Source organism: Lepisma saccharinum, chromosome 29 (assembly GCF_977018435.1).
Source record: "Lepisma saccharinum chromosome 29, izLepSacc3.1, whole genome shotgun sequence".
Lineage (NCBI taxonomy): Eukaryota > Metazoa > Arthropoda > Insecta > Zygentoma > Lepismatidae > Lepisma > Lepisma saccharinum.
The window spans coordinates 34666098-34690954 of record NC_139257.1 but is presented as its reverse complement, the minus strand read 5'-3'; the positions used below and the strand labels follow the sequence as shown (position 1 = coordinate 34690954).

Sequence of the window (24857 nt, the reverse complement as noted above, 5' to 3'; positions counted from 1 at the left end):
TCCCAGATGGTGATGCAGTGTTTCAAGATGACAGACACTCCTATTCATACAGCTCACATCGTCCAGGACTGGTTTGATGAGCACGAAGATGAAGTGTCACATCTGCCATGGCCTCCACAATCGCCAGACCTCAATATTATTGAGCCCCTGTGGTCGGTTTTGGAGACAAAGGTGCGAGCCCGCTACCCACCACCATCGTCTCTACAACAACTTGCAGTTGATTTGGAGGAGGAATGGTACATCATCCCTTTGACAACTATACGCGACCTGTACGTATTTGTCCATTCCACGTCCACTGCAGGCCGTTCTGTGTGCCAAAGGTGGTCCTACTCGATATTAATAAAGGTAATGTGAATTTCTGCAGGTGTTTCCATATTTTTGTCCATCCCCTGTATCTTTTTACTATATTTGTGCATCACTTATTATTTCTGTTTGTAACACGTGTTCCAAGTATATCCTTTGATACCATCTGTTTATTGTAAAATGCCAAAGATCAATGTACATTTTCTATCAGTATGCTGTACTACAATACCAGTGTCATTTTTATAATTTTTTTGTAAATGTTATCCTACCATTTGTAATTTTAAAAAAATGACAACACAAATGTGAACTTTTATTGTTCTTTGGTAAGAATGTTTTGGAAGTTAGATGTTTTCTGTGCAGCACATTCAACACAATGGAGATAAGAGTGACGTTAGCTCTCAAAAGCTTGGAAGAATACCCAGAAATCACCTGGCTGATATCCCAAGAAAACCTCTTATCATTTTTACTAACAAAGGCTGTATGTCAACGTGAAGGTTATCCACTTTACAAAAAATGAAAATCTGCATATACAGAAAATTTGATAAGACAACATGTAGGTGAAAAAATGTATTTATTTACAACAATCATACTCTCTACATTGTTTCCATTCATTCAACTTGAAACTAAAAATCGCTATTGCTTTACGCATGTCCATGTGCTTTTTGAATGTCTTCTGTGAACTCTCGTCTCTGTTTTTCAATTTCCAGGTATGCATTCAGTGCCAGCTGAAGAGGGTTTTTCTTTACAGAGTCCTCTTTTATAAATGCCTGAAAAAAGTGTACAAGTTTATAACATTTTAAATTATTTTGGAAACACAGCTTGCAATTGGTAGAGAAACACGCACTTGCATACACATATTATTAAAGATGGCAATAGTTGATTGACTGGTAGCATGCCACCCTGCTACCTTGTTTTAAGAGATCCTGGGTTTGATGACTGGTGGAGGCACATAGTGGTTTGGATTCCACTTTATTTAAACTGTAGGTCCAGTACCAATTAGTATATCTGAGCATAATGTGAACTTGATTCAAACTTTTAAAATTAAACAGCGCAAATGGATTTGTAATCGCTCGAGGCACATATTTTTGGTAAATAAAATAATATTTCGCTGTTATAGGGGTGAAAAAGCACTATATAAAATCACATTTTGGTTTTAAAATGTGAATATAATCCTAAATGTGATTTAAAAACTGCACTTACTACACAAAATAAACATATCCCTTCTAATAACACATTTATATCATTGCCAGAATATTTAGTTTCTTCCTGTATAAAGGGGTCCATTGTTGCTTCTCGCATATTTACTGCAGAATTAATTAAGTTCCGTGAATTGCATAACTCGCATGATAATTCTGACTTCAGAAAGTGTCGCTTCGGTAAAAAACTCTAAATTTCGTGTTCAAGAGTCTATTTCGTATTTTGCAGTTCATTTCTCATTATTTCGTGACAAAACAGGGTAGGAAAATGCACATCACACCTTTCAGAAACATGAAAAATTAACATTACAATGTGTTATGCATGTCTCTAGTAATCGCAATGCATGATTATCAAGCTTTCCATGTAAAATCACATAAGTTCATCCGTAATAATCTTTAATTTTGTCAATAAAATCTTAATTTAGCAAATCAATTGCCTCCCATACACCTTTCATGGAATGGCTTAAAATTATCGTAACTTATCTGGTATTACTAAACTCAAATCTCTGGTGCAAGAACACACTGAAGACCAGGGCCTGCACATTAAGTCTTAATACCACTGTTCTCTATCTTGTAAGTCTTCTGTTTCAAGTAACTTCCCAATTGTCCTCACGATACTGGGTCGACATTGAAATTTTGGTTGGCTAAGTGGAACTTCTACTTACCTGACATTAATATGTGCTTTTTTTATACAATGAACTAACTAAATGTGATATTATCAGAGCCAGTGTCTAGGACATGAGTTTCCAAACAAATTTTCACGTTGCAAATCCTCTTATGCTTCGGCATTGCAAACTAATCACAAAGGTGTAACTTTTATTACAGTGACAGCAGTTAGGAAATTGAAAGATGATGTGTATTGTACATCAATGTAAATACTATATTCTGGAGAATAACTGGATATTTTACTCATTCTTCATGGATAAGGAGTTCGTGAAGAAATAACATAGTAGTTTTTCAAGAAACACATGATCAATTTACTACAGGAACATCGCTGTAGTCTTTACACCAATATATACGATAGACATCAGTATTTTGTTTCCTAACTGCTGTCACAGTAACAAAGGATAACCTTCTATGATCAGTTTTCACCATGCAAGATATCTTCATTTTTTTAACTGGGCTAAAACTGTTGTTCCGAAAACTTCCATTTTTCATAAGTCCCCTCAAAAAATACCTGATTTTCTTCCTATGTTATTTCTTAATTAACTCTTCATCTGTAAGTAATTAGTAAAATATCTATATATTCATCAGAACCTAATCTTTACACTGATGAGCGATACACCTCACTATTTTGCTTGCTAACTGCTGTCACTGCAACAACATTTTCAATGTAAACGGATAGGAGCAAGCAGGTTGAAAGTTTTGTTTGGGAACATACATCCAAGACATCGGCTGCTAGTGACGTCACCGTTTAAGGCGAGGAGGGACAATTTCCCCTAAAATTACACTAGGAAGCACTTTATGCAGCCTTCGTTAATCTAGCTCCTTGAAAGTAATCTTGAGCTCTATTAATGGCGAAATGTAGCTCTTTTATGCACATCAGGTTTGGCAACACTGCCAGGATGGCCGTATGAGGCAAGGAGGTTTATGGGACCATTATTTTATTCGTTCTCTTGGGAATATCAAACAAGCAATGACGTAGAAAAGTACGTGGACGGAAAAAGGACACGAACTATGTCATAGTATTAGGAAAAGTCAAAACTCCCATTTGATTAGCCGTAACTTGAAGTTGATTTCCCATAAGGAATACATGGAATTCTGTAAATACTTATTAATCATATTTTTCAAACTTCGTGTCTAGCATACTAATCAACTTGAAAAACAGTTTCCACTTGCAACATGGAGAGAAATTCATACTCTCTTGCATACTAAGCCCTTTTTAAATAGCAGTGCCCAATCCGACGATATTGAAATAATTGCACAACTAGTGCGCAATTGTCCCTCCTCGCCTTAACCATTCCCTTTACATTCCAAATGGAATTTTAGCAGTCAAGTTAATTTACATCAAGTCAGTTCTAGGCACCATGGAATTAGCATTGAAAAATATAATACATTTGACATGAAATCTAACTAAAATTTGCAAAACTGACATGTCGTACGGTAAAATTAGTTTCTAATCGAAAGCTCATGTACATGAAAACATTATATGTTTCTACAGCCTTTTAGCCCTTAACCCAGTTTTTTACCTGTACAATGTTAGCATCGTCAGCGTTCTTTGCAGTGCTTGATTTTGCTGAAGGGTGCAGAATGTGGTATATTCTTACTACATCAGCTGCATCACCAACCCTGTTAAATTGAAATAGTTTTTATAAATGTGATTTGCAATATCAGTTATAATAAAAATACAGGCAGGACAATAAGATATGTTCATGTTCAATGATGTTTTGTGTTTATAATTTGATCTGATTCTCAAGACGAATCACAAACTAATGAAACAGAGGCTAGAAATATGGTTGAGCCAAAACCTATATATTGATATCAGAAATTGATTTGGTTTATTTTACTTCACCTTTCTGCCACTTTCGGCTTAATGCGAAGATGAGGTAGAGTGATGATAAAATAAAATTGATGAAGCAATACAACCACATGCCCAGACTGGGATTCAAACCTGGGACCCCTGGCATTGTAGCACAGTGATAACTAGATATCTAAAACATATTAAAAAAGGACCTAAAAATGGAAAAAAGGCCGTATAAATGTGATCCAAATTAATTAATAACTTCAATTTTAACTTTCCCACCGCTCCCTCTGCATGGCACCTCCTTATCTGACTTGAGGTCTTTGCAGGCGCATGCTGTCTGGTCGTATACACCCTGCTGAAAGCTTCAAAACAAGAGAAAATTGCCACTTTCAGGGCAACCTTCCAGACAAGTTACGGTTAAAGGATCTTGTACCGTACCTGCTTCAGTCATCCAGAAATGTTTTTCTCTCTTTTCAGGGATGGTTCAAATATATGCATTTCTCTTTTTTTATTTCTTTAATACAGAAAGGATGTTTAAGAGGTGATGAACTGATGATGATTCAAATTGAGAATGGGCAGTAAAAACCTTGTTGAAAGAAGGTGAAGTTGCAAAAAAAAAAAAAAAAAAAAAAAAAAAAAGCCATTAAGGTCTTATAAAAGGACCAAAGAGCTGAAAAAGGCAAAAAATAACAAATAAAACCCACCTTTTTCTGGCCTGCAATGACCCAAAATGAACATATATTATGTTGGGCCTCGTCTTCAACTTCCACGCCCTAGTGATAACCATTCTGTCACACACCGGCTTATCAGTGTGTCTAATATAATCAACTGAACAACTTTATAAATTGTTAGTGCCTGCCTCCTTGGCTGAGTGATTATCACAGCATGCTGCCAATTAGCCAAAAGTGACAGAAAAACGAAGTAAAATAAACCAAATCAATCAATTTATAGATTATTAGTGTTCACAATAATATTAGTATTATTATGGGTAAGGCTGAGCTGATATCACTTTGAACCCATATACGAGGGCAAATCGAAAAGTCTTTGCACCTAATCTCTTTCTAGCTTGTTATAAGTGTTATTACAAAAGGGAGATATACGAGCGATGCAGTAGGCTTTTCTGATAACGGTGCTGTTATCAGTTGGCAAAGATGGCTGGAGTGCTCAGGAAGTCCACGCCATATGTGCTATTCGTTTTTTATGGTGCAAAGGACAAACAGCCACAGATATCCACAGGGAAATGGAGCCAGTGTATAGGGACAAGTGTTATCAGTGCAAAGTGTGCAGTGGTGGTGCAAGGAGTTTGAAAATGGACGGGAAAATGTGGAGGACAGTGAGCGATCTGGTAATGTTGTCCAGTCATTTCTCCCATTCTGTGCTGCTCGGAGGTCGGCCCGATCGCTCATTGTCCTCCACATTTTCCCGTCCATTTTCAAACTCCTTGCACCACCACTGTACACGGCGCCGTGCCGTGGAAGAAATCGGAAGTTACAATAGGGCCATTCCAAGAAAAGCCTATTGCATTGCTCGTATATCTCACTTTTGCAATAACACGCTACAAAAAATTTAGGCACAAAGACTTTTCGATTTGCCCTCGTAGACACAGATTCCTATCAATACTGAAGCTTGAAAATTGTAACAATTAAAAGTTTTCAAAATTTTGATTAATATTAGTAGGTGAGTATTCTACTTCAATTTTAAGCATCAATTTACCAGTTTTTTTTCCTTTAAAATACAGGGTGTACACAAAGTATCTGACAAATTTTAATTATTAATAAATCAGAAACTAATGAACATACAAATTAACTGGTGGCAATGAAAGATAGATAAACTGAAAAAGTTTTATGTCCTGTATCAGTACAGTTCTAAGTGTGCTCCTTTTGTCGGACGGAGAATGTCAAGACGATAATCAATTTTTTCACATGTTTGGGTCAGTATGTCGACATCCAAAGTCACTATCACGTTGTTTGTTCTGGCATTCAGTTCTTGTTCATCATTTATACCTCGGTACCTCACATCATTTATGCCACATATCGACAAACAAAGAAAAGTTCAATGGGGGTTTTGTCGGGTGATCTCGTGGGCCAAGGAATCAGACCAAAATTCCAAATTCATCTTCAGGGCAAGACTTCGTTCAAAACACGATGACCAATGTTGACAAACCTTACAAAAGTGATGAAAATAAAGCCAGAATAAATAATGCGATAGCGACTTAGGATGTCGACATACTGACTCGAACATGAAAAAAATCGATTATCGTCTTGACATTCTCCAGGCAACAAAAGGAGCACACATAGAAGTGTACTGACACAGGACAGAAAACTTTTTGAGTTTATTTGTCTAATTGCCACCTGTTAATTTGTATCTTCATTAGTTTCAGATTTATTAATAATTAAAATGTGTCAGACACTTTGTGTACACCATGTATAAAAATTACTTCAGGATATAAAAATACCTGTTATGGAATCACAAAACAGTTCTTTTTCACATACAAGGGTTGATCAAATGAAAAGGTACAAAACGACACTGTCGGTGTAAATGAATACTTTATTCAAAGTATCCTCCATAGGCATGAGCACATTGATCCCATTGATGAACGAGCCGAATGATTCCTTTTTCCCAGAATTCCTTTGGCCGTGATGCAACCGAGTCCTTCACAGCATCCTTGAGTTCATCGTACGAGGTGAAGCGCTTTCCTTTGAGATGCTTTTTCAGGGGACCAAACACATGGAAGTCACAGGGGATAAGTCCGGACTGTAGGGCGGATGGTCTAGCTGCTCCCACTTGAACCGGTCCAGTTCCGCGTGTGTGACCCTGGAGACGTGTGGACGTGCGTTATCATGGAGCAGAATGAAAACGGGCACTCCATTTCCTCACTGATTTGCCAGACACACAGTCTTCCCCGTAAACGTTCACCATCCGGTGATGAATATCGGCCGGTTTAACACCTTCCACTGTCAGAAAACGGAAAACGCCTCGCTGGTCAACAGTCGAATTTGCCAATGTTAACGCCATCCTGTCCGAACACGCACTGCCGCGTCACTTGGACGGCGCTCTGTATCGGAGCCTCTGCTCTCTCCTGCGCATGTGCGTTCCCCTGCATGCTCCGATGCCGTGTGGCGACTCCAATCGCACCCCTACATATCACGCTACGTTCTCCCATCGCGGAATCGGTATTATATAAACGATTCCGTTGTTACGACGTTTCGTACCTTTTCATTTGATCAACGCTTGTACTATTGATGCAAAATGAAGGTAAATTTCTAATTTTGCATAATTTCCAGGATATTTCCAGGTTAATGAGACACTGCAACAGTGCCATGTGGCATTTTTGGAGACCCCTTGAACAAAATGGCAGAAAAATTTTGGCCGGTATTATTGGCTATACAATGGTATCGGCACAGCCCTAGTTTTAAATAGTGTAGATGGTCTATAAGTCACTTAGACCTGGTCAGACCCAAAACACAAAAATATCCATTCTTCTGTAATTCATCACTATACACACAATCCAAATTTGCTAGTGTCTGTAGCAGTACATTTATTTTTGCACAGGAGCAAACAATATCAACCTTTCAACAATAGGAAATTTAATTTGTACCTTTCATCTGTTATCAAAAGCAAGAGCAGATCATCGACCCGTTTGTTCCAGACCAAATAGAAAACCATGTGTCCATAATGCCTTGTATTTTGCAAAATGTCATATTTCTTTTTTTCATCAATAGCATCATAGGTTTTTGAGTACACTTTTATAAATATTGGATCGTCAGGCTCAAACTGTAAGCATGCCCTGTCCAAAATAAATTCATACTCTCCTCTATCAAGAACTTTCTGTAAGAAAGAGTAAAATAAACACTATTAATACTGTGCATAACTACGTAACATGACACAGAAAATATATTTTATTCTTCTTCACCCATCTATTCATTATTTAAATTAGTGATGGACAACTAATTTTACTGATCCAATATATCTATAAGGGTTACCCACATGAAACTAAGACTTTTGTCGTAGTGTCGTAGCTTAACTACGCAGAGCTTTGTGTTTACTCTGGTAGGTGGCATTTTATGTAAGAACGCATACATCGTTTAATACCTGGTATGGTGTAACGGTGCAAGTGTGTTCTTTACATGTGCAGAAGCACGTTCACAACATGGATGCATCCAAACGGGCCCAGCGAGCAGTTATTCAATTTTTGAAGGCAGAAGGTGTGCCGTGATCTGCTCCGCTGGGGAGTCCTCGACCATCCTCCCTACAGCCCCGATCTCTCACTCTGCAATTACCACATCTGAACGGCCGCCAATTTGCCAACGATGCTGAGGTCCATGACGCCAATGAAGATTGGTACGCAGTCAACCACAGATATTCTTCACTCAGGGTGAAGCGATGGGACACTTGCTTGAACAGACAAGGTGACTATGAGGATATGTTACCATGGATTACCTTTACTTCCTGTATGTTCATATATTCCAACCAATACATCATTACAGAAAAAACCAAGTCTCACTTTCATTTGGGCAACCCTTATATAAACAATTAGCAGTTTAGTGCAAAATACTGCAATCTGTTCTTTGTTGTTATGTTTATGAATTTAACCCTTTGAGGGCCATAAGGACTGGAGGCCAATAATTTCAGTTTCTATGACCTGTGTAGGTTTAGACTGATATATAGATTCCACAAAGCCTAATCCCACGGAACGTCCCTTAGTTCTTGAGACAGCCTGGGACAAAAAGGACCCTACAGTCCATAAAGGGAAAACCTCTGTAAATGAAGCAAACGTATGTACTATCACGATGGTCTGCCATGTTAGGCAAGGTGCCCAAAACCCAAACCTAACTATGTCAAACCGGTTTTCACAAGACCACCATCCATTAGCGAGAGATGCGCCGTTTGGAGTTTCACAGTGCAGATGACTTACAAAATTTTGATGGTTAATGCAAAGGAAATAACCAAATTTACTGTATTTCAAAATTGAAAAAAAAGGAATATAGACCATCTATTTCACAAACATCCTGTACTGGATTTTACATAAGGACATCAATGATTACAACCGAGAACTCCAGTTACACATGGAAGAAGCCTGTGGAATCACAAACTAAGTAAATACATGTGCCGCAAACTTTCTGCCCACCCTCTATCACTGTAATATATGAGGACAGGAATTTACATTGGCAATCACATATCCTATAATAAGAAATTATTTGAGCTGTTATTTGTACTAAAAAAAAATATATTTTAGACATGAGGTGGGAAGAGGCATTCAATACCCTTCCTGATACTGACTAAGCATTTCTCAAGATCCTTTCCCACATGCATTGCCCAAGGATACATCACTTCCAAGCACACACATAGCTAAACAAATGCTGGAAGATAGAAAAAAAAGATTATGCATGTCAACATAGGGCAACTTTATATTCAAATTAGGTGCCAATATGAAGAATATAGAATTTGAATATTTATGGTGTTTATTACAGGTATAAACAAGATAAATCTCACAAGTTTCAACCCTGATGGACCAGTAGCAATGGCCTTAATTCTCGAATTTTCATCACTCTAACCAACATGGTTTTTGCTCTAGTGTATACAAAACCCAAACAGACTTTATGTGAATCACAGATGACAAAAGTCTATATTCATACAGCCTTTTTCATTCTATACAATATACGTGAATGTTCCACGATTACTATACTCGTACATACAGCATTTGCCTCTTCTGGCCATGCTAGAAATAATCTTTCAACAATTCGTTTCCTTTACGTTAATGTTGGGACACCTCCATACCTCAAAATAAGTTGTAAATCAGACTTCAATTTCAACTGTCATTAGGATAAGAATGGCACATCGAAAACTTTCTTACGTGATCGCCAAGCCGAATGAAATGTACTCAAAGAGGATCACGTAACCGTGATAAGCATGAGTACTCTAGGTGTATGTTATTACTTGCGTCATATTATTTCCAGCACTGCGAAAATAAGACGTGAGATAGTTACATTTCCGGGCAACTATTGAACATAGCCCGAGTGATGTACTTTCCACACTGTCACTGTAAACGGTAAATGTCTGTTATATCAGAGACACATTTCTATCGGATATTTTCAGTTTTAAATGGTTCGTACTTACCAATTGTGTATTGCGGAACATAGTTGAAGGTGCCATTATGCTTTTTACACGAAAATAACTTTGATTTTTTTCACATTACGAGTAATTCTTTTGGGTCCTTTCTTCCGTTGCGGAACATACAATATCGCACGCACAGCTGTGGATCATCGCGCGTTGTGCTTGTGTTTTGTTGATTTAAAGTGGGTATGCAGTGTTTCAACCTTCTTAACCGAAAAATACCTACTTTCGTGTTCATTATGTCATCACAAACCATTGACAGATAGCCCCAAAAACCATTGACGGATAGCCCCACAAACCATTCACGATAGCCCCAAAAACCAATTCCGGCAAGGTTAGGTTAGGTTGGGTTAGGTAAGCAATTAAAAAAATAATAAAAAAAAATTCTGGTAAAAAAGGCACGTTTGGAAACACTGGCGAGACCGCGTGACTTTCGACACTTGCGCCATCTGCAGGTACATAATGGAAACAATGGCATAATGTTGTCGCTTTGCACAAAATGCAAGTTTATTATATCAAAAGTGCTTATTTCTTGTTGTGCAGCATTCTACAGTGAGAAAATACCTCCATGAACTTTCAAAATACTACAGAAACTCATTTCCGTAAGTAGTTTCTTCTGTAAAAATGAAGAAATGTGTCTCCGATATAACAGACATTTACCCTGTAAACTATTCCATGTAGTTTGTTTCGACACAAGCAAATGTCCATCCTACCTTGTGCTGTGCTACCTGTTAATTCCGTGACGTCGCGACCAACCTTTTCTTCTACATAGCTGGATACTCACTAATTGTGAAGTAAGCCATGTTCCAGTTAAACAGGCGTTAACCAGGATCAGGCCGACAGACTATTTCCACCTGAAACGCACTGCAACCTTGCTAAACTTGCAAATTTGTGCAGTCTTTTTCTTGTCTCACGTGACAACCATTGTGTTCCATGTGCAGAGCGTTTTATCTCCCGACATGCTGCACTTACACATGTAGCACTTTTTTTTATCAAAATTGGATGAATTCATTATACACTGCTTTTCAAATGTGTGTTAACAATATGCCGTCAAGCTAAGTACAACAATGATGAGAATTAATAGTCAGAACCATGAAAAGAAAAGCGGGAACCAAGGAATTATTTTTTGATAAACATACGCCGCACTCATATTTTACTTTTACGCCTGAGCTCCGTGGGCGACTGCACAAAAAAGAAGAAAAAGAAGCATGATTCGTTATCCGTACAATCAATGAGGTTTTGTAGTCCTATTTTTTAGAAATTTCAAATGCAACTTTTGAACCGCAACAATTAACGAGCGTGTGTTAAATTTTGAAAATAACTCTCATTGTTATACTGGATCAAGCCTTTCAAAAAATACTTTGATCTTTGATTACTCATGACAAAACAGAGTGTGCATAAAATCACCACTCACTGCTACAAGTCCGTTAAGTGAGGCAATTACTATCCCGTGCACATTCAAGGGTGAGCGATTATACTAACGTTTGAGGGCCTATGACCAACACGTCATAGTACATTTTTTTCTAATATAACAAGAATTTTATTGATTATTTTTGCTGGTGAATTTTCTTTGGACATCACAAACTACGAAAACAAGAACTTAGAACACATATTGTCAGTCCGACTCTGTCCTTTTTTGGTACGAATACTTACAAAAGTATGTCATAAAACTCAGCAGCGACGAAAACAATATAAACACGTCAGCTACTAGTTGGAATTTGAAAGACGTTGTTACCACACACATGCACAAGAGAAGCAGTGCACAACATGAAAGTACAATGAAGGTCAGTCCATGCTTACTGCCCATCTTATGGGACAGTAGTTGTATGACGGGACGCATTGTGGAATCATACTCACAATGTTGGGTCAATGCCAACATTTTGGAGCACCCACTGTAATCCAAACCTGGGACCATTTACACCCCATGCGATGGGGAACATGTTCACTACGCATTACATCCTTACTACTTATAAATGTAATAGAGGTGTACAATTATCATAACCTGTGCATGCTTACCTTGAAATGTTCGTCCTCGAACATTTTAGGCATTATTATTTTACGGCCTGCGAGAGGAAAGTACACTTGATTCAACCTATCCCTTTCTTCCCATGATGCCTCACGGAGCGTTCCATTTGTTTCACGCACAACAATGAGTCGATTCTGAAATATTACAATGCAGATTCTCATTAACACTTGTCACGAAGAATAATGTCTCACGGAGATCTGTTTTATTTATTTTCCCCTTCCCCGTATATACATCTTTACGGTGGAAATTCATTATCAACTGCTCCAGGTTGCCCTTTGCCCCATTACAGAGGAATGCACTTTTCCGGACTTCGCTCTACGAGTGCACTATTTACTATAGTGCTAACTCGCTCACACAGTATATCACGTAAGAGTCTCTATGCAGTCCTCTCAATAAGTGCTGTACATGTGAGACAAGCTACGAGTGCACTATTTATCATAGTGCTAACCCGCTCCCGAAGAGGTCCCTACGTATCGTGCTCACTCTTTATATATCCATGCAGCTCTGTGTCTGTGTGCATAACTGTCTCAATCCATCTGGCCCTGTGTCTGAGAGACTGTAACGAGTCAGAAACCGATATTTATACCTCCGACAAACTGGCCTGCCCCCAACCACCATGACGAATGCCCTATTGTTACCTTTCAAACAGAAGTCGTTGAGGGAAAACAAACCGTTCATTTCCCTGGCTACTGGGCAAAGAGCAACCTTGGAAAGAACATTTACAAACATTCAAACTTTTACATATATATATATATTTCCATTTTCCAGCTGTTTGCATTAAAACCACACAGCACACTTTCATGCAGAGTATGAGAAAATTTTGTAATTCCATCTGTACACAAATCATAACATGATCTTGCAGTGCATATTACCATAAATTTTCCTAAGGACTGAATTTCTCTTGCACAGTGTTATAATACTAGGTTTAATCCTAGCAGACAAAAGTGTTTGAAAAGAGCTCTTGTGGGTTACAAAATGAGACTAACTTTTATTTTGGCACCTATCTCAATCCATGTGTTACGTTGCCATTTTTGGCAGCTACACAATGTATACACTTATACATATGATGGAATAACTTATTAAAAATTATGTGAAAATTGTGGCTCATACAAAGATCACACCTGGTCCTTTGCATTTTGTGCCAATGAACACTGAGCTACACAGCCAGCCTCTGGCATCCATATACAGTAATTTACATAACTTGGATAATACTACTACTACCTAGGTATAGATAGAGGCATGTATATTGTGTTCACTCTTGATGGAAACCTAAAATGTGACAGTTGTTGGTGTTATAAGTCCATTTTGTGCACTGTAAGGCTAATCGGGACTGGAACTACAGTTTAAAGTGGGATCCGAACCACTGTGTGCCTTCACCGGGTCCCAAAATGTGAAATAACATGCTGTAATGTTCATTTTTTCATATTCTTTAAAGGTGTGAGATGCATTTGCCTACTACATTTTGTCATGAAATTATGCAAAATGAACTGCAAAATGTGAAATAAATGCAAAATATAGAGTTTATTTAATGATGCGAGACTTTCTGAGATCTGAATTATTCTTATTATTCATAGACAATTGATTAATTGTGCTGTAAATGTTTGAGAAGAATAAATGGACTTCCTTACACACAAATAAACTTAATACTCTGATAAATACATAAAAGTGCTATAATAAAATTAATTTTTATTTTATGAGATAAGTATTAGTTTTTAAATCAAATTTAGGATTATATTCAACATTATAGCATTGAAATGCCATTATATATACACCTTTCTATCCCAAAATGGGCCAATTTTTTTGTACCTATATCTTTAATTCACCATAAATATATGGCCCTAGCTGTATGAAACCCTTAGACATGTGCACCCTAATGCCATCTCCCTGCAATTAAGGAAACTAACTGAACTTTTCTTGGTGTGCAAAAGTCAGGGACAAGGTGGTCGAGCATGATGCTGATCACATCATCCCAACTATGGCACCACCTCATATGCCTTCATGCCATGTGTGCACATGCACAGGGTGTGACTTTTACCTTACCACTTACATTTTGGAACAATAATTTTTAAGCATTTTATGCCGACTATTCTGCTCCATGGGCTGGCACTACTCTCTTGTTTGTTAGTTTCTTTGGTACTACTTTACTATAGGGGTGACACCTATAAATCATTTATTTCACACTTTTTTACATTGCTAATGTACTATTCTGGAATGCGGAACATTTCTTTAGGTGAAATAATGAATTTCTAACGAAAATAATGTCTATTTCTTACATTTACGAGTACTTACTGTTACTCATTATTTCGATTCTGTAACACACATTATGGCGATAGCGTACTGGTTGTGATAGTATTTTGTCAATTTATGCAGTGTTGCAACCTTGTTCACCGGAAAATACCTACTTTTGTGCCCAGATTTGAAATTATGCTAATACCTCGCAAACCATTGAAGTTAGCCCCACAAACCATTTTCCGTAAGGTTGGGTTAGGCAAGCATAGTTTAAAAAAAAAATTAAAAATACTAGACATGTCATGTGTTATTAAAAATACAGACAAACACACGGAACATTGTGCTCTTGTGCAGAAAGCAAATGGCGGCCGCAGAAACAGCGTGTCGGACAGAGATTTTCGCAGAAAACAACATGCATTCGCATTAAAATGGATCATAACTACATTCACGAACTTCCACAATGCTACAGAAAATGATTTGCGTAAGTACTTTCTCCTGTAAAAATTAAGAAATCCGTCACCCCTGTAGTAAAGTGTTACAGTTTTTTTAAGTCCAGTTTATGCACTGGGAATGAACCTGCAGTTTAAAGTGGGATCTGAACAACCATGTTTCTCCACCGGGTATCGAACCTGGGACCCCTTGACTACCACTATGCCATCAGGGAACCTTAGTACTGTACTAGCAAGCATTATATCCAATAGAAGCATACCCTCTTTGTCGCACCATATGATATGTCAGTGAAAACAAATTTGCTGACTTGGAATCCTTTTAACGCAGGGTCATGTGACAAAACATGATCTATCGGCTTCCTCTCCTTCAAAAATGGTGGAATCTGAAGTTTAACCATGGCCTTTTGCCTCGCTTCTTCCATAGCCTAAGAAGAAATTGTTCATTAAAGATATATGATTTGTTGATTTAACAAAACTGTAAGCATTTGGTACTATTATAGTATGGGGGTGACACCTATAAATCATATATTTCACACTTTTTTACATTGCTAACGTACTATTTTGGAATGCGGAATATTTCCTAAGGTGAAATAATGCATCTCTAACCAAGATAATGTCTATTTCTTACATTTACGAGTACTTTCTGTTACTTGTTATTTCGATTTTGTAACACATTATGGCGGGCGATAGCGTACTAGTTCAGGGCACGTTGTGCGAATGTTTTGTCGATTTATGCAGTGTTGCAACCTTGTTCACCGGAAAATACCTACTTTCCTGCCCGGATTTGAAATTATGCTAATACCTCGCAAACCATTGACGTTAGTCCAAAACCATTCACGTTAGCCCCACAAACCATTCACGTTAACCCCAAAAACCATTTTCCGTAAGGTTAGGTTAGGCAAGCATAGTTAAAAAAATATTAAAAATACTCGACACGTCATGTTCTAGTGAAAACACGGCAAGTTTGAAACACTGACTATGGGATTATGCCATCTATTGTGTTCTCGTGCAGAAAGCAAATGACGGCAGCAGAAACAGCGTGTCGGGCAGAGATTTTTGCAGAAAACAACATGTATTCGCATTAAAATGGATCAAAACTACATTCACGAACTTCCACAACGCTACAGAAAATGATTTCCGTAAGCACTTTCTCCTGTAAATTTGAAGAAATCCGTCACCTCTATACTATAATGTTACCGTATTTAATATTTGACACTAAAAACTATAAACATGCATTTGAACAATACAATAATTAGAATGACTCCATAACAAACTAAAACACATCTAAAAAACCTGGAAATAATGAACCTACAAGTCGTTGAATTTCAGATTTTCCATACAACGTTTTGAAACTATTTTCAGTTCCTTCTCTATGAATGACCATGGATTAAGACCTTAACAAATTTAAGAGAAAGAAATAAGGGTCATGCTGACAGTCCGATTGATTTTCTAGATCCTGATTTCTATTTTTAACCCTTCCAATGTCATAATCCCTGATCATCCTTGAAGAACAAACTGCAAATGGTTCTGAACCACCAAGAAAATCTGGAATTCAATTGTTGTTGTTTGGTGTGTGGTCCAAAAAAGGATAGAAACATGAACTTAAATGCAACAGAGAGAGAAGACAGAAAAAAGGACAAATGTTGAAGCTGGATTTATGACCACTCTTAAGGTAAGGAACAGGTGATCAATGGACATGATGGAAATATTAAAGACGACATTAGCAAAGCTAACATGACTTTCATCCATAAAAGAAATGAAAAATATTAAAATGAGATTTTAGTTTTCAGTAATTTAAATGTAAATTCAAATACAACAATGTCAAAGTTTATGACTAGAGCCCGGATTTATAAGCGAAATGCATATTCTTTTCCAGACTTCTAATGGTAAGAAGAAAGGTTATACTTCGTATTACATACCTTGATGAGCTATTTAACTAAAGTTGAAAGTGCTTATAAATGCTTATTTCTGCAGGAAACGGTTATGCTTGCTTATTTTATGATTTTGGTTAAAAATAGCATATTTTACGCAAATCTGTCATATTTCAATCCTATTTCAATCACACGACTGCATCGGGATGACGAGATCAATGCTTCTAATAGCCGCACGGGAGAAACGGCATCCAAGAAAAGATACAGTACATCCATAATCATTTTTCCAAATTACCTGATATTATAACACAGTTGAAAGCTCGAAATAATACATTGCAACATTCGCTTTCTCTTATAGTGATGAAACTTCAGAAACTCAAGGTGTTGGTAAAATTGTGTCCGACAAGATCAGTCAGGTATTACTGAAAAATCCTGGTTACAAAACACTGTGTCAAATTTATAAAAATATTTCTGGTGAAGGAACAGACATTGAAGAGGAATTCACCGAAGAAAAACTGTGTTGTTTTTCACATGCACCTGTGATGTCATGCTATGTGGGAAGAACATTTTCACTGTACAAATCATTCTTCACTGACAGACGCAGGAGCTTCACACAAGAAAATCTCAGGATGACCTTCCTTACATACTGTAACAGCTTTGAATAAGATAAGAGATCTCAAATATTTTTTCATATTTTCCTGTATTTGTTTATGCTTATTTTTTTCATTTTTTGTGCTTATTAACTTACTTATTTTACTGTTTGATTGTGCTTATAAATCCGGGCTCTATTTATGACCATTAATTGTCAACCCGAAAATGCAACTGTTAGACCAAGAACTAATATTAATGATTGTGCAAAAAAATATGTAATGAATAGGGGCATGCATATTTCGTTTTTGACGAAAAAACGAAATTTGAAAAAACACATTGTAGTGTTAATTTTTCATGTTTTTGAAAGGTGTGAGGTGCATTTTGTGGCCATATTTTGTCACGAAATAATGCGAAATGAACTGCAAAAAGCGAAATTAACTCTCAAACACGAAATTCAGGGTTTATTCACCGATGCGACACCTTCCGAGGTCTGAATTATCCTGAGAGTTATGCAATTCCCGGAAAATTGATTAATTCTGCTGTTAATATTGGAGAAGCAAAAATGGACTCCTTTACACAGAAATAAACTTAATACTCTGATAACTACATAAATGTGCTATTAGAAGTGAAATGTTAATTCTGTGGAATAAGTGTAGTTTTTAAATCAAATTTAGGATTATTTTCACAATTTTAAAACCAATATGTCTTTTTATATACCACTTTTCATCCATTTTTTCACCGCTATAACACCGATATTTTATTTTATTTACCGCTTTTGAACCCGAAATTGACCCAGTTTTTGTACCGAAATTTTGCCTTTTTATTTACCAAAAATATGTGCCTCTAGTAATGAATATATAAAAGTAGCACTGAATAATATTTTGCTAAAGTTCTTCAGATGCACAGAAATAAATTTACAAACATACAGACTTCATGATAACACTGTTAAGTCTTGTTTCCATGTTAATAAAACATTCAATTGATGACCAAAGCAAAATTTATTGTTTAAAAAATATACACAATGAAAACGTAATGTTTCCACCTTCCAACAGGATTTTCTTCAGTAGACCCTGTTAGATATGTTACGCTTTTAGTGTATATTTTTTATACAATAAATTTTGCTTTTGAATGTTTTCAAGACTTCATGAATGTCAAAAAAAAATAGTATTTATCAATAGTCCATCCCATTCCTGTTGACTAGAAATTCACAAATAATAATGCAATGCTCTTATTTTTTAAACTTCAACATTCCTCAGATGTTTCTGAAAATTTTCTCTGTTCTGAGTTAGACTACTTGATTCTTGATTCCTTGTGGTGTGTGACGAAAATAAAATGTATTCTTTCCTAGTTAAATTAGGTAGGTTTTTGTTGAAAGTAGACCAACATATTACTTTATATTAGAAATACTGTAAATTAACTATAAATTCAGTGATAAAGTTTTATCCTTAAAACAGTCTTCAGAAAAGGAGGGTGCATTTTATACGCTGGCAAATCCGATAATTAACACTTACAGTGCCGACCACTAAGTCACTTTCAGTCCCAAGAAGGCTGACCATTTTCACTACTTTTTTAAAAAATCATATCTCAAAAACTAAAAATGTAAAATATATGTATCATACACTGTTGAAAAGTATGATTCTTCCTCTTTATTTTGATATATGATATGTTACATTATAACCACATGGCTACCTTGGACACACTCAATCCATACAAGGAGAACACAACTTACTCATTATTTTGTTCACAGATCAAAAACAGTTAATCGTAATGCAAGGAACACAAACACTAATGTGATCATAAGTTTTTCGAAATTACTCACCTGTAACATCCGATATTTCTGTTTCAAGATAATCTAGATATTCATCATTATCATCCAGCCAATCTTCATCAAAAGTATCGCCATCACTATCGCTCATTTGCTCACCTAATGCGAGGCGAATAACATCCTCTGACAGAGCTTCATCCGCCATTGTGGCCATAAACAACTAGCATATCACTATCAGACAACGACGCGAACAGAACCATTATGAGCATTTGCCCAACATCTAGTGGCAGTATGATGTCCAAACATTACTCAGGATTGCTAACTACGTAATCGTATGGCAAATGACCGTTGAAATAAATTTTGAATTCAACTATGCATATATACGTGATTCGCACACTAGAGAAGTTCTGGAACTCCGTATATATACGTACTTAGCACTGTAAGTGTTAATTATTGGGTACTTTAGTATTATACGGACTAACTCATTTGTCTACGTGACGAGGAATGCTTACGAGGTTAGGTTAGGTTCCATTAGCATAAATACAGCCTAAATAGTAATTTTTCATTGTATTTATGCTAATAACAGGCCTAACCTAACCTCGTAAGCATTCCTCCTAAAAAAAGACTCTACTAGAAACAGTGTGATTAACTATCCATTAAATTTTAATATATGGCCAATTCTACCGTATTGCTGTGTATTTTAAAATTTGTCAGTGTAAAAAATTATAATGGGATGTTTATTATACTGATTTAATGATAGATGTGATACGTAAAACACAAACATTACAAAAACGCATACTGTACTCGTTATTTTTCTTCTTAATTTTACTGAATTTGAAAGGCAGCATGGTGACTAGGCATTCTATATTTGTCTACCTCTGCATATAGGCATTAATTTTTTATTATAATACCTGTTCCAGTTCTTCATCTGTCATGAACTTGTATTTAGGAGCCTTCATTTTTTCTCCTTCTTTCCTTGCACTGAACACTTTCTTCAAGTCAACCTTTGTTACCTTCTTCAGCAGATCTTGAACTTCTTGGTTGAAAAACAAAGGGGCAGGGTCTCTATCACTTTCTGAAATGGAATGAAAATTTCTAATTATTCACGTTAATAGTCATAATTTTTATGTAGTTTAGAAGTGGTTGAAAATTCATTATAGTAGTGCTTAAACATCACCAGGGTTCTCTCAATTTACTATAAAAATACCATGATTTTTTAAAGGTATTTTCCCAAGTTGAAATTGTGTAAAAAATTGTTAAAAGTGGTAAATGTTTACTATCCTTCGGACACCTATAACTTCTGAGTTTCACCAATTTTTGACATTTGTACATACCTATCTGCTTCGCAGATCATTTTTTTAACGTGTATTCAAGTTTTTTTGATAATTTTTTTTTTAAAAAAAGTGTTTTTGTAACTGAAGAACGTACGTTTCCGCAAATGGTTTGTGGGGGTATGTGTCAATGGTTTGTGGGGCTATGCGAGAATGGTGTGTGCGGCTACACAAGAATGGTGTGTGGGGCTACGCATATTTTTTTCGAAACCAATTTTTAACTATTGTAACCTATTGTGACCCTACCTAACCTAACCTTACCGGAAATGGTTCGTGGGGCTATGCGTCAATTGTTGAATTTCCGCTATGAAACATTCCCACATCACACAAAACACCTTCCAGATGTTAGACAATACTACAGGAACTTATTACGGTAAGTAGTTTCTTGTGTAGAAATGAAGAAATCTGTCCGAAGGATAGTAAACTAGTACCCATACTATAAAACTGCAGAAATTATTATTTTGTGAGTAGTTATGTTGTGAAAAGTATCCTGCACACATGACTGTCACTGCTTCTAAAGTCTTAATCTCGCTTTGCATGGAAATCATTATGTAAGTGTACTGAGGAGAAAGGAAACTGGACAAACTAAAGTAATCAAACCTAACAATTCTAACCTCTCAAAATATATAACACTGCAAGAATGTAGGAGACTCGGCAACAGTTCGTTATATTGGAGACACTTTTCTTCAAATTTACAGGAGAAACTACTTACGGAAATCAGTTTCTGTAGCATTGTCGAAGTTCTTCGAGGTATTTTCTTTCATCTTTCAATCTACTTCAGCCAGAAATCAATTCCCGTTGCTTCAATTTAAGCGATAACGTAAACATGCCGTTTTTAACTATGTTTGCCTAACCTAACCTTCTGTGAATGGTCCGTGGGCCTATCCAGGAATGTTTTTTGGGGCTATGCGTGAATGGTTTTTGGGGCTTGCACCATGACGTGCTTTCTGTAACTCTTCGAGAAATGGCTTATTTTAGTGTAAAAATGTTTCTAATCGTGTGAAAACCTTAATGGCACCTTCAAATATGTTCCGCAATACACAATTGGTAAGTACGAACCATACAAAACACAAAATATCAGATTTCAAAGTGTCTCCGATATAACAAACTGATACCGGAGACTCATTATTATGATGATGTACCATTCATAAACTTTTGTATTTTACATGTCAGCACCTACAAAATATTGCCTAATGTATGGATAAGAGATATATTATGGAAGGCACGGACGTTAATAATGTGGGGACTCCTCCCTAATTATCTGCAAAATTGTACTGTACATTTTGGTGAATTATACATCAGGTGCACCTGCCACCATCAATAACTCAAAGGTAACAACACCTATGATGAAATACAATAATGCCAACTAGTTTGGTGCACTGTTTGACTCGCTTTGCACTCATGTATCTAATTGGTTATAAAGTGCAGCACCGAGTCATCTACTTCCTTGATTTCATGTCGCAGAGCTGTATTTAGTGTCTGCACTATGTTCTGGAGTGGTGTACAGTGTGGTACGTGTTAAACAATCAAATGAACTAGGAAAGCAGCAGACAGGCATTTGTAGAATCTTTTGGACTTGAACACTGCTATTATTGCACATACTGTCTACTTGGTTGAACAGTTTCTTTGGACCATCCTGACACTTTTTGACACATGGTGTGGTGCAGGTGCATCCCAGCATCAAGCTGGTGCAAAAAAACTATGTTGTACTTTGTAACCAACTAGACTATGTACTATGTTCTGGAGCGGTGTATGATCACGTAGTACATGTTAACTAATTAAATGAATGTTGAAAGCAGTAGACAGGAATTTGGTGAATCTTCTGAACTTCAACATCGCTTTTCCTGCATACTGGTTAAACACAATGGTACTAATCTGATATTCTCCGGACTGATTTCTTCGGTACTTGTTTACTATCCTTCGGACACATTTATTTATTTTTGCAGAAGAAACTACTTGCCGTAATAGGTTCCTGTAGCATTGTCGAACATCGGGAAGGTGTTTTGTGTGATGTGGGAATGTTTTTTAGCTAGAATCCATGTTGTTCGTTGAAAATTAATTCTCCGACGGAGAATAGCATTTGGCGCGTACACCTTCGTACACCATCATGCGTCCTGACTGTATCATGACGCGTCGTGATTGTGTTTTGTTCATGTTCATTGGGTATCCAGTGTTTCGAACTGTCTGCGTTTGCAACGAGAGTTAGAAGGATGATGTGTCCTGGATGCGTGGTGAAGTTTGTACCGAGTGTGGAGGATCCAGTGGATTTTCTAATTGAACACGGGGTCGTGAAGAAAGGAAACCATTGGCGCTAGCCCCACGAACCATTGGCGCGTGGATAGGTTAGTTCTGTTAGGTTAGGAAACATAGTTAAAATTTGGTGTCGTGTTAGTATCAGGATCTAGAAATTGGAAGACGTACTGGTAATGTGAAAAATTGCAATTAATTTCATCAAAACAACGTTGATACACCTTCAGGAATGTTCCGCGAAGCAGATACGTAAGTACGAATGTCAAAAATTGACGAAACGAAAAAATTAGAGGTGTCCGAAGGATAGTAAATTTTTACCATTTCTTCATTTTTTTTACCCTAGACGGGGCTCATAGTATTGTTACAACCGGCGAGTGGGTACGACTGTAATTCAACTGGGTGGTTTGTCGTTTCCTTCTATTAGAGGAATAATGGAATTGTTTACAATATAATAAGCATGAGGAGGCTCGATACTTCTTATGATCTAAATGTACGACACTTGCCTGGTGATACGTTCGAATTGTAGCGTCTGATCACGTAGGCCTGTCCTGGACGCACATAATACCGCAACACTTTAACACAATCCACGCAGAAATTCATTATTCTTGGCGGTGAACCCATATTTCAAATGCATACACACTAAACCCACTAAACAGCAGATAAATTAGACATTAACATAAACTTAACGCTTCAATGCAAATTTTTCGATGCGATATTCTGTGAACTATGAAATATTCTATCCCTTGAAACTGATTAAATCTCTGAAGTCTGGACCTAACATTCTTTTCTTACTTTGTTTAAAGACTTTTCAAAAGTGTAATAAAATTCTTCTTATCATCATTAGCTTCTTCAAATTGAGCGTGAGTTAATTTATGAATGAATATTGTTTTTCCTGCTGATCAATCAAGAAGTAAAACATTTCATCGCGCACAGACTATAAGCTTTTAGTAAACACAGGTGGTTTTGTTTCTTCTTGCCCAGCGAGCATCTGGATCTGGATCTGACAACGTAACAAAAATTTCTTGTGTTCGTGGGTATGTTCGAATTGTATTATATTGTTTTAGTGATATGTTTTTACGTATAGAAGTTCCTGTTTCTGCCCAATTTAAGGACAAAGAAGATCTTTAAGCACTGATAGTTCTAACATCCATTACAGATATAAGTGATGAAGTTAATAGTTGGCTATCGGTTTTATCATTTTTTGATTGATGCGTTGGCATGTAGATAGATGGCTTATGAACTGGTAAAACATTAGTATCCGGCAAACGTCTGAAATTCCTTTATTTTCTTATTTTTCATATTGGTACTTACGTGTTATACATTGCTAAGGATTCTGGAATGTGGGATTTCGTTTTTCTCGCGACAATAACTTCAATTTTCAACATATCGAGTACTTATTGTTCTTTCATTTACCGGTTGCGTTACACACAATATGGCGGGCAAATCTTCACTCGCGTTGTCCATGATCACTGGGTGTGCTGTGTTTCCAACCTCCTTAACCGAAAAATACCTACTTTCATGTTACTAATTTTGTATTTTTTCCGGGTTCGAAAACCCCACGAACCATGCACGGATAGCCCCACGAACCATGCATGGCAAGGTTAGGTTAGGTTCAGTTAGTTTAGGCAAACATACTTAAAATTGTTATGTTCTTGCACAAAAACGGCGTGGCTGGAAACACTGACCGGGGGTTACATCATGGAACGCATGCAGCATTTGGTTACGTAGTAGAAGGGCACAGGCAATAGCTTTCGTGCATCGGAGAGATATTAATCTTCAAAAATATGTGATTTACCGGCGATATAAATTAAGCGATGGGAAAAAATACTTCCACGATCTTTCAAAAGTGTACGGAAAGTCAGTTCGGTAAGTAATTTCGGCATGAGTTTACAATACCGGACCACTCTCCAATTTCTATAAAATTTCGCCTACTTACTAATTTCGGTGTCCTGATGACGTATCTGTAGTTCATATTTGGCGGTCACTTGTTAAAATTGTACATTTACACAGCGGCGGCTCATGGGGTAGAGCCGCCGTGCCATGGCACTACCCTCAGAAGAAATTCATACGTCGCCAAGTAAAGTTAAATGAATAAATTGATAGTTTACAGACAAGGAGATTCGAATCTTGCAATCGGTCAAGCTGACGTGACGACCGCCCCAACCTCCTCACTGCATCGCCAGCTGTTTCGTTCGTACCCTCGCGTCCGTGCCGCGGAAGAGCTGGCCTAATCATGGACCTAACCAAGTTGACACACGTGCAGAGGGT

The 24857-nt window shown here is 37.0% G+C and overlaps 2 protein-coding genes across 2 annotated transcripts in view; one reads left to right on the top strand and one right to left on the bottom strand.

Moving 5' to 3' along the window:
• Positions 1-863: 863 nt before the first annotated feature.
• Positions 864-23911, bottom strand: mRpS22 (mitochondrial ribosomal protein S22). The gene is made up of 7 exons (XM_083114691.1): positions 23901-23911; positions 19920-20103; positions 15042-15206; positions 12094-12237; positions 7562-7791; positions 3689-3788; positions 864-1070 (listed from the first exon to the last, which is right to left on the bottom strand). The coding sequence occupies exons 1-7, from the start codon at positions 23909-23911 to the stop codon at positions 945-947; spliced, it is 960 nt and encodes a 319-aa protein (XP_082970817.1). The 3' UTR covers positions 864-944.
• The window catches only part of LOC145981541 (solute carrier family 35 member E2A-like), a 50256-nt gene continuing 48949 nt past the window's right edge, over positions 23551-24857 (top strand). The window contains exon 1 of the mRNA XM_083114851.1: positions 23551-23623. The gene's annotated coding sequence lies outside the window, so the exon portion shown is untranslated. The remainder of the gene's footprint in view (positions 23624-24857) is intronic.

Bases quoted from the DNA above. Each gene is read 5' to 3' on its own strand.
- mRpS22 (XM_083114691.1), bottom strand. The intron at 7,792-12,093 runs GTAAGCATGCAC...TCTTTCTTACAG, and splicing joins TCGAGGACGAACATTTCAAG to AAAGTTCTTGATAGAGGAGA. The intron at 3,789-7,561 runs GTACAAATTAAA...TCAATTTAACAG, and splicing joins CTTTTGATAACAGATGAAAG to GGTTGGTGATGCAGCTGATG.